General features: G+C 42.7%; 1 protein-coding gene across 1 annotated transcript; it reads left to right on the forward strand.

Moving 5' to 3' along the window:
- The first annotated feature begins 234 nt into the window (after positions 1-234).
- LOC134494703 (protein FAM217A-like) lies at positions 235-13576 on the forward strand. The gene is made up of 5 exons (XM_063299950.1): positions 235-482; positions 3878-3986; positions 7516-7642; positions 10384-10522; positions 12388-13576. The coding sequence occupies exons 1-5, from the start codon at positions 235-237 to the stop codon at positions 13574-13576; spliced, it is 1812 nt and encodes a 603-aa protein (XP_063156020.1).
- Positions 13577-17675: the final 4099 nt, after the last annotated feature.

Raw genomic sequence — 17675 nt, forward strand, 5'->3', positions numbered from 1 at the left:
TATAGTATTCCATAGAGTTAATATAGCTTTTAGTCAGTTAGTCAGTTAAGTCAGTTGGTTAGTCAGTTAGTCAGTCAGTTAGCCAGTTCATCAGTTAGTCATCTAGTCATTTAGTTTCTTAGAGTTCTGGGGTTTTTTTATTATAGTATTCCATATAGTTAATATAGTTTTTAGTCAGTTAGTCATCTAGTTAGTTAGTCATTTAGTTTCTTAGAGTTTATTTTCTTTGTGATCATGCCAAAGAACCAGAAACTGCTTTATGTATCAAAAGCAAATGTTGTATATGGTCCACAAAGTGGAAAACCTGTGGGCAAAGGCATCAACCACAGCACAGGTGAACAAATGTTCACCTGTGGTCAGCAGAAGAGCATAGAATGTGCACTACCCATGGCACCTGCCTTCAGTCCAGCCTATTTTTCTCAGAGAAAACTGAGCAAATTTCGTGCTGAAGAGGGTCAGCCATCTTCTGGAAACAGTATTACGTAAGTTTTAAGTATCCTGAAAAAAACTTTTAAGAGCAATGTATTACAACTAACTGTAATACGAGTTTTGTGGCAATATTTCATTGACCAGACATTGAACATGCAGTTAATTTAGGCAATATTTAAAGTTTGGTCTAGTGGTTAAGGCAACGGACTCGAATCCAGGAGTCTGAGAGTTGTAGTCCCTCCTTAGGCGCGAAAGCTGGCTGGGTGACCATGGGCCAGTCACTCTCTCTCAGCCCAACTCACCTCACAGGGTGGTGGTTGTGGGGAAAATAGGAGGAGGAAGGATTATTAGATCTGTTTGCCACCTTGAGTTATTTATAAAAATAATAAAGGCAGGTTAGTAAATAAATAAAATAAATACATTGTGCATATGCTTAGATCTAACTTTTTTTAGGGCTCTTCCCCATGGTTAATGTCCATTTAATCTGGACTCAAATTGGTAGAAAAGTATGCCGGCATATACTGGCCTGCTTTCAGTGTTTTGCACCGGTGCATGGAGCAGCTCCGTTGCGCCCTCTGCCACCTCTCTTGCCACACCTTGTCCAGCTATGGCAGTCTTGGGATCAACTATGAATGTTGGACAAGGTAGCCAGAGAGGTTAGGGCTGGCATAAACCGCCGGGTCTCTGGAGCAGCTCTCTGTGATCCGAGATTTGGTGAAGGATCAGCTCCACCATCGCTTCTCTTGCCACCTTGCCTAGCACTTGCAGCATGGAGATTTGTTACAGAAATAGCAGGAGTGGCCAGAAAGTGGGAAGAGATGGCTCTTTGGTAAAGTCCAGCTGTGGGGGGGGGGGGGGAACCAGAGTCCACTCCTAAAGGCCTAATGGCCATAAAAAACAGTGCCCAAGGAGCTGGAATGCAGTGGGGATAGGTGTTACCTGTAGTCTCCTAAAATGGCCAACTGGGGCTGAGCAGACTATCAATGAAGCATCACTAATCACTTAAATTATCAATGAAATGTCACTTGTATTGGGAAAGGAGGGAACGTTAAAACGGTAACAGCCAAGGAGTATGAGCGAACTCTGTTGCAGCAAAAAGCAAGGCAGCTGTGCCCCCTCCCCCCAAGGATTATGGCACAGATTTTGACAGACTAGTCTTCCCCGCGAAATGCAGACAGGCTCCCCAAAGCTATAGGGCCTTGCCTATAGGACCTTGTAATCGCTACCTGTTAATATTGCTAAGTAACACCACAAACGCTGCTCGTAAAGAAATATTAATGAATAGTATCTCTCACCAAACAATCCCCACAGGCTTTCCTCGCGTCGGTACCACTCACGATCCTTTAAGGAGGCAACTTACCCTTTCCTTGCCTATGACCCAGCTAGCCGGCCGAGGGGAGCATTTCACAGAGCCAGAGCGGGGCTGCCTCGGCCCGAGACTCTTTCCCTCCCCATCGCTCGTTCCTCCCGAGAGAGGCCAACTGGAAGCGCCCCATCAGGAATAGGAATGGGAAAGGAGCGACCGGCCAGAAGGGATTAGAGGGGGCGCGGGGAAGAGCAGCGCCAGGGGAAAGAAACCAGCGGCCTCCTCTCCCTTGAGGGGCCTGGGGGTCCCCGCGGGCTGCGGCGGCGCCATGGCCGTTCCCATGGCGACTGGCGGCCCGCAACGCACCCTGAAAGCCGAGGCGGAGGCGCAGGGCGCTGAGCTCGAGCTTCGCTCAGCCGTGTCCTGCCCTAGCATGTACCCAGCGGTGTGTGTGTGGGGAGGGGGGGGGGCGTCTGCCCCTGCTTCTCCTCATGAGGAAGAAACGCTCGGAAGTTTCAGAAACTTCCCAGGCTAGAAGGCCGCATGCGAGTCCCCGACGCAAAGGAAGCGGCCTTCGAGCCGCCCGCTCTCCCCAATGGGAGGCGATCCTGACTGTCTCCTGGCCGGGTTGGGCTGCCCTGCGCTTGCGCTTGCGCTTGCGCTTCTCTTCCTTGCTTCCCGGTCGGTCGCCTTGGGAGACGGCAACGCTTTCTCTCTGGCTTGAGAGGGGGGAGGGGTCCGCCACTGTCTTGACACGGAGGACTGATGTCTCCTGTCAAGTGTTCTGTGTCTAAGGACCGCCCTTTATTTTCTGGCTCTGCTTCTTCCAGTCAGTTTAACCACTGCAATCTAATTTTCTGAATGAATGTGTGGTTCTAAATAACACATTTTTTTCACCCTTTCAAGCAGCCTTTCCCTGTCTGCTTTCCAGATGCGTTCGATTACAATGCTTGCTGTCCTCAGCAAACATCCTTCTTGGCCATGATCTCAGGATCATGAGAGATGTAATCCAATACACTGTAGGACGTCAAGTAGGATTTGTACTTCTTTCACATCTCTTTTACTTCATTTGCCTACCATACATAGCTTGTTTTTTATTCCCATTGCACATTTCATATCTCCATCTAGTTCTTGCTTACCACTAGTTCTACTGTACTTCATACCCCTCACCACACGCGTCCCTAAACAAATATATTTTCCCACAATGTATCTGCAGCAATTTTAGGAGGAAGCAACAACGTATTTTCCCAGAAGTCATTCTGTTGCGGGGATATAATTTTCCAATCCTTTAATACAGTTTCAATGAAAATTGTTATCATAATGTCCAATATGATTATGTATATTCTATGGAAAGGAATGATCAACGGTTGCCTTTTGGGCAGCATGTGTGTGACACTGTTAGGCAAAACATATGTCCTCCCACTCTTTGGTATCATTTTTAAGATTTTGTTTTTGTTTTATTAATTTAATAATAAAAAAAATAAAATAAAATAATTCTTCCAGCCTAAGTGCTTATCCATTACACCACATAAATATGCAGTTGCCTTTAAGGACAAACACTTAAGGGCTAGGCTTCTTTCTCTCCCCCAAATAACTTCAACTGTTTGATAACCCTATAAAAATGTCCTCTTACCTCTTGGAAGATGACTTTCTCCTTTGCTGGCTGGAGCACAGAAGCTGCTGAGTTTTTTTGTGTGCCTTTTGAAGTAAGATGACCATGCCTCTGGAGATTATGTCCCTTTCAGAGGACTAAATAAGGCATATCTTGTTTTTAGAAAAAACAAATCCTTCAATTTTGTCTTTTTTCCCTATGGTCTTACTTTAACATCTGCTGTTACTGTTTCTTTGCAACCTGTCATCCTGGCCCTAGTTTATTTTGAGAACAGAAGCCAACGTAGATGAATATTGCAATGTCTTCTTGAGAGAGAGCTGGTAAGAAATACTTCAAGCATGGACATCTAATTCTAGCCCTATAGTGATTTTTAAAATCATCTTAAATTCAGCCTAGTGGAATACGATTTGGCAGAGCTCTGTCTGTTGTTCCTATATTAACTATCCCTATCACATACAGTTGATTGTCATTTCTTGCTCATCCTGATATACGTCCTTTTTGTCTCTTTCCTAATTCTCCTCCGCAAACAGGCTTGGTGGTGAAAGCAAGACAGACAAGACTGCCAATTTGAAGGAAAAAAAAGAAGCTATCCCTGCAATTTATGGGACTAGAGTGCCACTAAGCACCTTCTCTCACCAGGTACATGAATCTTTCATCAAATGAATCCAGGCCTTTACACGGTACCCATTCATTCTGTACTATATCCGCTGTTTAATGATAAGCTGGATAGTTTGTCATATGAATTAGAGCCATCTTGCTTCAGACTTGGTTCCAGAAAGGGGTTTCAGAGCACATGGGAGCAGGAACACACCACCTGTCTGCAACTCCTCAAAGCAACTGAACCTTTTTCGAGAATCATGCAGCTTCCTACCACAACTGCCATACGATCTGAGGAAAACATGTGGCTGCTTTAAAGACCTGTAGGCAGATACTAAATCCATACTCCTGAATCCGCTGGAGCATCTTTCCTAAAACTGAATTCAAAGTGCTGCGCAGCCCTATAACTATACTGCGTTATCATTTTGAAGAAGCAAAATAGACCCAAATCTCAGATCAGAACATTATGCAAAGAAAGACCTGTCAAATGTTGAATAGAATAAACAGTGAAGCCTGCCATTTTGAGAAGTACTAATATCAATTGAATAAAAGTATTCACAATTGAGGTATTGTGCGTATTGGTTAAATTTTGAAGTTTGAGGCATTATTTTTAGAGAAAACTTGCTTTCGGAGATACAGTGATATGCTGAAAACTCTATAGTTAAGGAAGTTATAATAAGAAAGAGAAATAAAGAGAAATAAAATGAGGTCCAAATTAAGATTGAATAAAATTTGTTGGTTTTCACATTGATAGGAAATGTATTTATGAACTTTATTTCATACTGTATGTGACTTTTATTTACCTGTGCCTATATTATCACATAATTGAACTCTCCCAGTTAGATATACAATCACTGACATCCACCCACTCCTGGATAGAATATATCCTGGCTCTGATGCCATATGACTGCCTGTGATAAAAGATAGAGGGGAAACAATATCATAACACTGTCTTTAATATATTTTATATATGGTTAAGTTTAGGAATCATTGTATGTTTTGAGACAGAGGTATCCTCACCATGGAGGACTAAGAAAGCCAAAATGGTGGGCTTGACTGCAATTCAAAGTTATGCCTCTTTTTGTATCTGCGTACATCAACACATGTAGAATGGGGCAAGGCTTCAATCCACAGCTCATGCCTGCCATTTTGGATCCCTTAGCACTGTCCATTGCAGCTGGCAGTTTTGAGTTGATTTTTTATCATCACTAGTATTTGAAAACAACTTGGTGGCACATAATCAATCAATCAATCAATCAATCAATACCTGGGACTTTAAGTACAGATTCCCCAGTCCTCATAATTTCAGTGTTTAGGCTACTTCATTGTATATCTGTCATTCAGTTCTAGGGCTGGAAAAAACACAGAAGCAATGCAGCTGGTGTGTTTTACTTTCTTTCTGAACGTGTGTAGGCATTTCTTTCTTGGTTATATTCTGTTGTACCCAGTTTAACACCAAACAATAATAGCCATGTTTATCATGAAAAGCAATCAGTGGATACAGCATCTTTATTAGGTTGACAAGGTGTAGAAGATTACTATAAGCTGCTAAATTTCAACACCTTTTCATCCAAAAAGCATGATTTGCTTCCAAGAACTCTTGAAATTACAGGAAATGAAAAATAAGACTGAATATTAGGAATTTCCTGATGATAGGAGTTGTTAAACAATGGAGCAGTTTACCCAGAAGAGTGAAAAATCAGAAATAGCACCTTTTAAGACTGATTTTTATTTTAAGGCATAAGCTTTCATGAGCAACAGCTCACTGCATCAGGTGCATAAAGGGGCTTTCCTGACATGGGATTAAGTGCAGTGCAAAGTCTTCATATGTATGAATTAGTTCTTAGGTGTTAATCTGATATGAGGGCTCTCCCCAAGCTTGGTGAGGAGAAGCAAGCAAATGTCTATTAATTCTGTTTCTGAAAATATTAATTACCCAGTTGGTGAAGTCAAAACTGTTTCCACCATGTATCTCTGAGATACATAGAGCTTTGGCCAGTTTTCAAGTAGAGTATTTGAATTACTTTGTGGAGAGAGGAATGATTTAAAACATACTTGACCCCATATACAAGCTTTTTGCCTCCTAAAACTGAAACTAGAGAACCATCACAATAGGTAGGGATTCAGACCTGTTTTGTGTCTATCAATTTTGGCTTTACACTACACCTCTCTTCTGTGCTCTTTGCATAGGTGTGATTATGGATGTTTTTCATACCTAACTCATTGTCTTGGGAAGGATCCAGATAGCCTTGTGCATACACCAAGAGGGTGGAAATGTCTGATTTCTCTGATGACTGCTTCCCTTGGTGTCTCTGGCTCCCCTTTGGAGATTTGTCCAAAGGAGTTAAACTTTGTAAAAGTTCAGTTTCCCAAAATATGTTGATCATTTTCTGTTAAACAAATAGAAGTTTTTGATTGATTGATTGATTATGTGCCATCAAGTGTTTTTCAACTCCTAGCGACTACATAGATAGATTTTCTCCATGGTGATCTATCCCTAACCCATTCTTTCAAGTCTCCCAATGGGGCACTCATTGCCCCTGTAACTGAGTCTGTCCATCTTGCTGCCGGTTCTTCTCTTCTCTTCTCTTCTTTCCTTCCACCTTTCCCAGCATTAGAGCCTTTTCCCAGAGAGCTGGGTCTTCGCATAATGTGTCCGAGGTAGGATAATTTGAGCCTGGTCATTTGTGCCTCAGGTATGAACTCTTGGTTGATTTGTTCAATGATCCATCAGTTTGTTTTCTTGGCTGTCCACGGTATTCCCAGGATACTTCTCCAACAGTAGAGTTCAAAAATGTCAATACTTTTCTTATCCTGCTTCTTTAAAGTCCAACATTTGCTATAAGCTCTGTATTTATTATAACTTATATATTGCGATAACAATAGCAAAAAGTTAACTCTTGAGACTCTAAAAGAAAGACTCAGCAGGTAGCAATATCTAGCCAGATGTGATTGATCTGGGAAAAGCTAAGCAGAATTGTTATTGGAGGCCACCAGAATAGACTAGACTGGAGGTGAAAGAATAAAATAAAATAAATGCAGAATAAGGCAATGGCAAATCACTTCCATATTCTTGTATAAAATAAAATAAAATAAAATAAAATAAAATAAAATAAAATAAAATAAAATAAAATAAAATAAAATAAAATAAAATAAAATAAAATAAAATAAAATAAAATAAAATAAAATAAAATAAAAAGGGACATGTCTGCATATTCACCAGGAGTCAAACTCAACTTGAGGAAAACTTAAGGTGATACAATCAGGCAGGGCTAGCTCTACATTCTCAAATAACCTTTCCCAAAATGCAGTCCCAAGTTGACTCTTCAATGTTTTTCAAAATGCGCCATAGCTATGGTGGCAAAGTTTTATTTATTTTGTAAGAGGCCTGAACTCCATGACAGCTCTGAGTGGCATACAGTAATAAAATCATTACTAAAAAGATACAAGTAAAAATGTATAGTTTTATTTATATGCAGTTAGTGAAACTGAACATGAGTATAACTACAGGCGTCATGTGTGTATGGCTTGGAAACTGGCTCTTCTGCTGAAAAGAAATTTCATCCACCAGAAGATAAGCTTGCCACAGGAGGTGAGATCAAGTGCAGATATCCTTTATGTGAAGAATGCGCTGCAGCCAGATACTCGGCGGATAACGGATCGGAGGCCACTCCTGAAATTCATCTCTTTGGAAGAGAGTAGGAGACTTGCAAGATTGATGTCAGCCTTACCAAGTAGACCTAACAGGAAACACAATCAGATCGGCTAGTTCTACTTTATTGTCAGATTACATGAACCAGATCTTGCAAGTCTGAAAGTACAATTCTCCTCCTATCTCCTTTAGCCCTGAGGAATTAGGGAGGGTCTCTTCCGAGCCTCTTGCCCCACCCTCTATCCAGCTACAGACTATGATGTCTCTTATCTGACCATTCCCTAGGCGGTGTCTCTGGGCCCAGTCTCCCCAGATCATTCCCACGTACCATTACAGGCAGGAGTGGGATGGGGGTAGTGCATCTATCCTTGCTCTTCTTGACCTCTCAGTGGCTTTCAGTACCATTGATGATGGTATTCTTCTGGACCAGCTCCAGGAGTTGGGGTGGGCAGCACTGCATTGTGCTGGTTCTCCTCCTTCCTACCCAGTTCCAGTTGCTGTTGATAGGAGGGAGAGGTCCAGACCGTGGCCCTTAGTTTGTGAGGTGCTACAGGGCTCAGTCTTCTCCCCTTATTTAACATCTACATGAGGTCACTGGGTGAGATCATCTGATGGTTTGGGGTGAGGTATCACCAAGATGCTGATGATACCCAGCTTTACATCTCCACCCAGGCCACCTGAGTGATGACATCCCAGTGCCTGGAGGCTGTGGGGACATGGATGGGGTGTTTGGATCTTCTGGTTCCAGGGATCTTCCACCTTTGGTTCTGGATGGGGTGGCACTGCTCAGACAGACCTGGTACGTAATCTGGGGGTCCTTTTGGACTCATGGCTCCTGCTGGAAGAGCAGGTGGCAGTTGTGGGTAAGAGGGCTTTTGCACACTTTTGGTTTGTGCACCAGTTGCACCTGTTCCTAGACTGGGAGGCTCTGCTCACTGTCACTCATGTCCTCATGACCTCCTATGTGGACTACTGCAATGTACTCTACATGGGGCTGCCCTTGAAGTGCATTTGGAAGCTTCAGCTGGTGCAGAATGCAGCTGCACAGATAATAAATGGCACTAATTACTTGGCATATGTAACACCACTATTTTATGAGAGGCATTGGTTGCTGGTGTGCTTCCAGGTGCAGTTCAAGGTGCTATTTTTCTCCTTTAAAGCCCTTCTCGGCTCCGGACCCGGTTACTTGAAGAACAGTCTCTTCCTGGTGTTTTCTGCCTGTCTGATCTGGTCTGGCAGGAGGGGCCTGCTCCAGGTCCCATCATCTGAGGAATGCTGGTTGGCAGGCCCCGGAAAGCGTGCCTTTTCTGCAATAGCGCCTGCCTTATGAAACATTCTTCCTCCAGAGATTTAGATGACCCTGACCCTGCTGGCCTTTCGTAGGTCCCTAAAAACCTGGTTCGGTGCCTGGACCTGGGCCCTTGGTGTGTGAAGGGACCCATCTCCTGGTCTGTTAGCAACTGTTGTTTGTGATACCTTCCTTGGCTGCTGTGCATTTCGATTTTTGTATTTCTAGTTGGAATTGTTTTTAACTTATTTTAATGTTCACCTCCCAGAGTGACTTGTTGAGATGGGCTGCTGTACAAATTGATCAAATAAACAAACAAACAAACAAACAAACAAATAAATATATGTGGTCGATTTTATTTATTCATATTTACTTTAAAGATTTACGTCCCACCTACTTCCATAGGAGAGGTGTGGAACTCGAAACCTTAATGCTAGCCCTGAGCCTGTTTTGTAGCCACTGGAGCTTCCTCTGACCACCACTGCTAGAAATTACTGGCAGTTTCCCACCATTCTGAGTCACGGAATACATAATACAATTAGTATAAGGCCTAAAATAGGTTTAACGTAGTTTTTTAAAAAACAGAATTTCCCCAAACATCTCTCCGAAAGCTGGGAAAACACATGGAACATCCTTGTCCCGTCTGTATTTGTGTCGTGGCCCCACCCACACACGTCCCTGTGAGGCCAAGTGTGACCCGTACCCCTTCAACACGTATTAAGGCAGCCTTTGCCATAGTCGGCCCACTCTTCTTTATACAACTCTAGAATCTCACAGCATAAATAAAAACGCAGAATTATAACCTAAAACAGGAGAGAAAAAGCAATTAAATAAGTGAAATGTTAAAAGAATGATTTGATGAAAGCAATGAGATTATCTCTTAAAAGCCCTCCTAAAACACAAGGTCTTTACCACCTTCTGAAAAATTATTGGAGAGGAAGTGGGATGAGATCCCTAGACATTCATACTTCCTCTTTGATTCTTCTGGTCTCCTTTTGGATATAATCTGCTTCAAGTCCTTCCAGAAAAGTTATTTTACTGAATTCCAGAATCACATAAAATCTTTGAAAAAGGATATACTGTACTTTCTGAAAGGAAAACTGCCTTGAATTTGAGCTATTACCGTAAGGGAAATGAGACAGAAAAACACTGTCAGTTTCTTCTCAGAGGACCTCTGCTTTTTAAAGGTAAATCATGTGGGAAGCCCCAATTTTTCTTTCAAGTGATTGTACTATATTTCAGTATGAGTTGCACATCTGTGGAATTTCTTAGGCCGACATGCAGAACTGGGTGTAGCTTTGAGATCAAACATGTAGATCATTATAGTGCATGTTTTGCTTTATAAACATTACAGTGGCTCCGTTCTTTTACAGGACCGCTATAAAACTGCAACGGAAAAGTTGGCAACTCCTAACACGCCAAAAAATTCTAGGAAGGCACAGGTAGTATAAATTTGCAAAAATCATTTGTTTTACAATTTACTTATGCTTGAATTTCAGTGATTTTTCCAAGCTACATACCAATAGTATTTTTGTTAAAAATGTTTTGCATCTTTCAGCTCAATTCAAACAGCAGCAAACAAGGGCAATTCCATTCCCGGAACAATGTACCTAAACAAGGCAATAATTCTGTCAGCAGGTAAAAAAAAAAATTGAGTTTAAAACAAAATTAAACAGAATAAGAGCACAAGCAAGCCACTGGCACCTCTCAATGTCTTCATTAATAAAAACAAAGTGCCAAGTACCAACTTAGGGTAATCCTGTACTCTCACTGCATTTTTGCAGTTCTTGCTTGGCTTCATTCTTTGCTCTTTGTCTATGCATGACAGAAATGCAGTTCTTGCTTGGCTTCGTTAAAAGCATTGAACTCATTTTCAAACTCTCTTGGAAATTACCTTGCTGAGTGGATTGGCATGTGCAAGAGTATGCCAACATAAAAATATATATATATATTTAAAAAACTAATTGTGGAAGAGCAACAAGTATGATAGACATTGAGATATGTCTGCTTGCAAGAAAGCTATCTGTGGGAATGACTTCATATGGCTTCTTATAAGCTATTTATTGTTAATTACCTATTAATAATCATAGTTAATAATAATCACAATCTTAAAAGTCCCCATGATGAATACTTTAAATTTCTATGCTCTCAGGGCCAGTTTAAGCAGAATTTGGGAATTCGGGGTCTCTATTGGAGACGATGGACATAACCCACATTTTGGACCCTTTTTTTGTTGCAAAGCAGGTGTGTAGTGAGCTGAATACGGGGCGGGGGGCATTTCTATATGCCCTTTGCTGAGATCAGATCACTTCCTAATCCAGATGAAATTGGCCACCCAAGATCTCCACAGTACGAATAGCCTGATTAGGATGATCCAGCCCAGGTGCTCTCTGTATCTAGAGATGGCTTCCTGTGGGCTTTAGGATTTTCTAGGCAAACCTGCTGCCATACCCTTCATCCTGGGTACATGCTGTCACCAGGAAGTGACCTGGGTGCTTAATGCAATTACTCCCAAGGGGGCTCTTCCTGTTAGCTGATCCCAGTTGGCTGATTGGTTTACCAAAGACCTGCTGGAGATGAAGCTGTAGAAAAGGGGCTACAGCATGGTGGAAGAAGAGAAAAAGTGAGTCTAACTGAACACAGGTTTGAGATCACGTTCAAACGTACGTTGTGGCAAGGAGGGAGGTGAAGCGTTCTTGTTTCTCATTCATCCTTTATGGTATCCCGAGGCTGTCATCCAGCAATGCTGTTCAGGGAGGCCAATCGCCTTATAAGAAAAATAGGTTCCTCTCCCACCTGGACGTTCTGACTGATCAGCACAACATTTTGATGATCAAGTCACTCAGATTTGCCAAGTCCTGATTGTTCCTGGGTAGGGTCTGTTGTAGTGACTGGAGCAACATTTTGCCCGATCATCTGAGAGTTCTGATGATCTGTGAACTCTGATAACGTAGATGAGGTGCTCTGTCATACGTTTTCAGTCATTTGTGTACGTGATTCTTGCCCCTCTTGACTGAGGACCTGGGGAAAGTGTTCCTGATTGAATCTAGGTGATCAATGTCTCACTTTGGAAGAACAGTGCCAGCAGTTTTCAAACAGGCTATGCTTACCCACGCCTAAAGAGGCTGTTCCTGAATTTGCATTGAACAGCTATACAGCTTGTCTCTAACATCCCCTATTTAGGGAAGGTTACTGGAACTTTCTTGGTATACCACCTGGCCCTTCTTTGGCCAGGATTCAGATCAGGGCATGGGCCAGAGACTGCCTTGGTTATTCTTGTTGAATGGCCTTTGCTATGATCTTGATGGGGGTAATGCATCCTCATCCTTGTAGTATTTACATCAAGTATTAATTTGATGGAAATACAAAGTCTTATTTCAGAGTATTTCGCACGGCACTTCAGTTGCAAATGTAGTTTTTTTATACAGAGTTGGTGATGCTTCTTCTTAAGAGGTACAATGTGACGATCAATATTAATTTAGCTTCTTTCATTTTCTCTTCAGAGACTTCAGTAAACCTTGTGCAGAAATGCCATCTACCTCCAGTGATGTTCCTAGAAACGTAATCCATACTAATCCACTGGTACAATCTTTTTTGAAGAGACATCACCCTGTTTCTTATCCAGGAACTAAGAAGACCGCATCAGAGAAAAAGTGCAGAGATGGCGATGGGGACTTTCCCAAAAGGACAAAGGAAGCTACTACTACTGATTCTTCTCCTGCTAGAAATAGTAGTGGGGATGACGTGCATTTGGCAAACAAATGGAAAGTGAAAAAAAGAAATGATAATGTAGAAAGAAAGCTTTTAGCAGAAGAAAAGGCAGCAGCTGAGACTAAGGGAAGAAATAAAGCTCTGCTGGAAAAGTTAAAAAATGTAAATCTTAACTTAAAACCGGACCCTTTTGAGCACCAGGAAGATGATGTTCCCTCTTCTTCTGCTGAGAATGACACGTTTCCATATCCTGATTTTCTTCCTTCACCCTACAATAATTTGAATTTAAAAAAATTGTCCTTGTCCAAGTCAGATGATTGGAAATCATCTATAAAGCCACCACTTAATGCCTCGCTCAATAAACTAGTTTCACGTCTTGTGCAGATGGAAAGGTTACAGCACGCAACTATCTTAAGAGAAAGGGCAAGCGAAGCTACTTGTCCTGCTGTGGCTGCTAACAATCGTACTATTTTGACAAAAGAAGTACCCCAATCAAAACAGCCAAGGCCACTTGATTGTTGTCAAGTAAAGCGTGATGGAGATACTCACAATTCTAGCTGTGGTGGGCAACAAACAGACGTGCCAAAATGCCAACAGAGCCATAACCACAAAAATCCTGCACCCTCTATGCATTCATCCTCAACGATGACCCGAGCATCTTGCAGCAATGTTAAGTCCAACAAAACTCCAGCAGTTTTAAGCTCCACAAACGTAGCTGCACGACCATCTCTCTCATGCTCTGGAAGCTCATCCAAAATCTGCCCAGATGTGACACTGAATTCTACAAATGTAGACTCATCAAGCACAACCGCAGCTTGTTCCTTACCTGACAGTGAAAGTTCAAAGAATAAACAAACAAAGACAAAAAAGAAAGACCTTAAAAAAAGGGGGTCTTTAACAAGTAGACCCTCCCAATCTCAGAAATTAAAATCTGTCTCTCTCAATTCAAAGCAGAAGTCCTCCAGTGTTGATCCTCAGTGATCTCTGGAGTGAAGTAATCATTGATCAGTGTTATTTGTGCAAAACAATTGAGCAAGAACATTTTGGAAAGCACCATCTTAATTTGTATTTATGTGGAAGAATGAACTCACCACCTGGGACGAACAGGCATTTTTTCTTCCTAGGATGCAGAGTGTTGGCGCTACCCTGGGAAGAAGGGTTAAAACAGCCACACCCTCTCCTTAATTGGAGAGTTTGTTTAATAAAACGGGAACTGAAAACAAACATGTGGGTGAGTGTGTCGAGGAAAAGAGTTAAGCCCAGAGGACAGCAGAGATGTGGGAAAGAGAAACTCCAACCCAAAGTGCCACTTTGGTCTGGAAACCAGGAGACCCTGAGTTCTAGTCCCACCTTAGACATGAAAGCCAGCTGGGTGACTTTGGGCCAGTCACTCCCTCTCAGCCCAACTCACCTCACAAGGTTGTTGTTGTGGGGAAAATAGGAGGAGGAAGGAGTATTAGGTATGTTCCCTGCCTTGAGTTATTTATAAAAAGGGCATTGTCACTGGATCCCACCTTTGTCAACAATTATGTTCTGCCAAGTATCCATGCAGTGGTCAGGTGCTCAGAAATACACTTTAGGCAGATTAAACAAAAGTATAAAAAGCATCTCCGCAAAGGATCGTTACCTTGTCGTGGTGCTGGAGCTTGAGCACCTCAATGATGCCATGAGCTAAACCGTGAAGGGCCACCCAAGACGGGAAGGTCATGACAGAGAGGTCAGACTAAATGCGATCCCTGGGGAAGGTAATGGCAACCCACCCCAGTATTCTTGCCGTGAAAACTAAATGGATCAGTACAACCAGAGATATGTCGGTATACCATCGGAAGATGAGACCCCCAGGTCGGAAGATGGTCAAAATGCTACTGGGGAGGAACAGAGGATGAGCTCAACTAGCCCCAGTCGTGATGACGCAGCTAGCTCAAAGCCGAAAGGACGGTTAGCGGCCGACGGTGCTGGTGGTGAACGGCGAATCCGATGTTCTAAGGATCAACACACCATTGGAACCTGGAATGTAAGATCTATGAGCCAGGGCAAATTGGATGTAGTTATTGGTGAGATGTCAAGATTAAAGATAGACATTCTGGGCGTCAGTGAACTGAAATGGACTGGAATGGGCCACTTCACATCAAATGACCATCAGATCTACTACTGTGGACAAGAGGACCACAGAAGAAATGGAGTAGCCTTCATAATTAATAGTAAAGTGGCTAAAGCAGTGCTTGGATACAACCCCAAAAACGACAGAATGATCTCAATTCGAATTCAGGGCAAGCCATCTAACATCACAGTGATCCAAATATACGCCCCAACCACAAATGCTGAAGAAGCTGAAGTAGAGCAGTTCTATGAGGATCTGCAGCACCTACTGGACAACACGCCTAAAAGAGATGTTATTTTCATCACAGGAGACTGGAATGCTAAGGTAGGCAGTCAAATGACACCTCGAATTACAGGTAAGTATGGCCTGGGAGAACAAAACGAAGCAGGACACAGGCTGATAGAATTTTGCCAAGACAATTCACTCTGCATAACAAACACTCTCTTCCAACAACCTAAGAGACGGCTTTACACATGGACTTCACCAGATGGACAACACCGAAATCAGATTGATTACATCCTTTGCAGCCAAAGGTGGCGGACATCTGTACAGTCGGTAAAAACTAGGCCTGGAGCTGACTGTAGTTCAGACCATGAACTTCTTCTTGCACAATTTAGGATCAGACTAAAGAGATTAGGGAAGACCCACAGATCAGCTAGATATGAGCTCACGAATATTCCTCAGGAATATGCAGTGGAGGTGAAGAATAGATTTAAGGGACTGGACTTAGTAGATAGGGTCCCGGAAGAACTCTGGACAGAAGTTGGCAGCATTGTTCAGGAGGCGGCAACAAAATACATCCCAAAGAAAGAGAAAACCAAGAAGGCAAAATGGCTGTCTGCTGAGACACTAGAAGTAGCCCAAGAAAGAAGGAAAGCAAAAGGCAACAGCGATAGGGGGAGATATGCCCAATTAAATGCAAAATTCCAGAGGTTAGCCAGAAGAGATAAGGAATTATTTTTAAACAAGCAATGCGCGGAAGTGGAAGAAGACAATAGAATAGGAAGGACAAGAGACCTCTTCCAGAAAATTAGAAACATTGGAGGTAAATTCCAGGCAAAAATGGGTATGATCAAAAACAAAGATGGCAAGGACCTAACAGAAGAAGAAGAGATCAAGAAAAGGTGGCAAGAATATACAGAAGACCTGTATAGGAAGGATAACAATATCGGGGATAGCTTTGACGGTGTGGTCAGTGAGCTAGAGCCAGACATCCTGAAGAGTGAGGTTGAGTGGGCCTTAAGAAGCATTGCTAATAACAAGGCAGCAGGAGAAGACGGCATCCCAGCTGAACTGTTCAAAATCTTGCAAGATGATGCTGTCAAGGTAATGCATGCTATATGCCAGCAAATTTGGAAAACACAAGAATGGCCATCAGATTGGAAAAAATCAACTTATATCCCCATACCAAAAAAGGGAAACACGAAAGAATGTTCAAACTATCGAACAGTGGCACTCATTTCACATGCCAGTAAGGTAATGCTCAAGATCCTGCAAGGTAGACTTCAGCAGTTCATGGAGCGAGAATTGCCAGATGTACAGGCTGGGTTTAGAAAAGGCAGAGGAACTAGAGACCAAATTGCCAATATCCGCTGGATAATGGAAAAAGCCAGGGAGTTTCAGAAAAACATCTATTTCTGTTTTATTGACTATTCTAAAGCCTTTGACTGTGTGGACCATAACAAATTGTGGCAAGTTCTTAGTGGTATGGGGATACCAAGTCATCTTGTATGCCTCCTGAAGAATCTGTATAACGACCAAGTAGCAACAGTAAGAACAGACCACGGAACAACGGACTGGTTTAAGATTGGGAAAGGAGTACGGCAGGGCTGTATACTCTCACCCTACCTATTCAACTTGTATGCAGAACACATCATGCGACAAGCTGGTCTTGAGGAATCCAAGGCTGGAGTTAAAATCTCTGGAAGAAACATTAACAATCTCAGATATGCAGATGATACCACTTTGATGGCTGAAAGTGAAGAGGAACTGAGGAGCCTTATGATGAAGGTGAAAGAAGAAAGTGCAAAAGCTGGCTTGCAGCTAAACCTCAAAAAGACCAAGATTATGGCAACCAGCTTGATTGATAACTGGCAAATAGAGGGAGAAAATGTAGAAGCAGTGAAAGACTTTGTATTCCTAGGTGCAAAGATTACTGCAGATGCTGACTGCAGTCAGGAAATCAGAAGACGCTTAATCCTGGGGAGAAGAGCAATGACAAATCTCGATAAAATAGTTAAGAGCAGAGACATCACACTGACAACAACGGCCCGCATAGTTAAAGCAATGGTGTTCCCTGTAGTAACATATGGCTGCGAGAGCTGGACCATAAGGAAGGCTGAGCGAAGGAAGATCGATGCTTTTGAACTGTGGTGTTGGAGGAAAATTCTGAGAGTGCCTTGGACTGCAAGAAGATCAAACCAGTCCATCCTCCAGGAAATAAAGCCAGACTGCTCACTTGAGGGAATGATATTAAAGGCAAAACTGAAATACTTTGGCCACATAATGAGAAGACAGGACACCCTGGAGAAGATGCTGATGCTAGGGAGAGTGGAAGGCAAAAGGAAGAGGGGCCGACCAAGGGCAAGATGGATGGATGATATTCTAGAGGTGACGGACTCGTCCCTGGGGGAGCTGGGGGTGTTGACGACCGACAGGAAGCTCTGGCGTGGGCTGGTCCATGAAGTCACGAAGAGTCGGAAGCGACTAAACGAATAAACAACAACAATAAAAAGCATAGCATAAAGAAATGAAATCATTACATACCTAAGCAAGTTGAAACCCTATCCTGTTAAGCTGTCAGGAGCTTCTTGACCAAGACAGCGGAGATACCCCAGGATGGCTTAATTTCCACAGCGCCCAGTGCTCACGTCTGTGCAGAAGCTCCCAAACTCAAAAGGCAATCCTAAGAGTTTTATCAAGGTGTGGCCCTAAAACCTCATGGCCCTGTTGCCATGGTACCGAGGTTGCATGACCCAA

Source organism: Candoia aspera, chromosome 3 (assembly GCF_035149785.1).
Source record: "Candoia aspera isolate rCanAsp1 chromosome 3, rCanAsp1.hap2, whole genome shotgun sequence".
NCBI lineage: Eukaryota > Metazoa > Chordata > Lepidosauria > Squamata > Boidae > Candoia > Candoia aspera.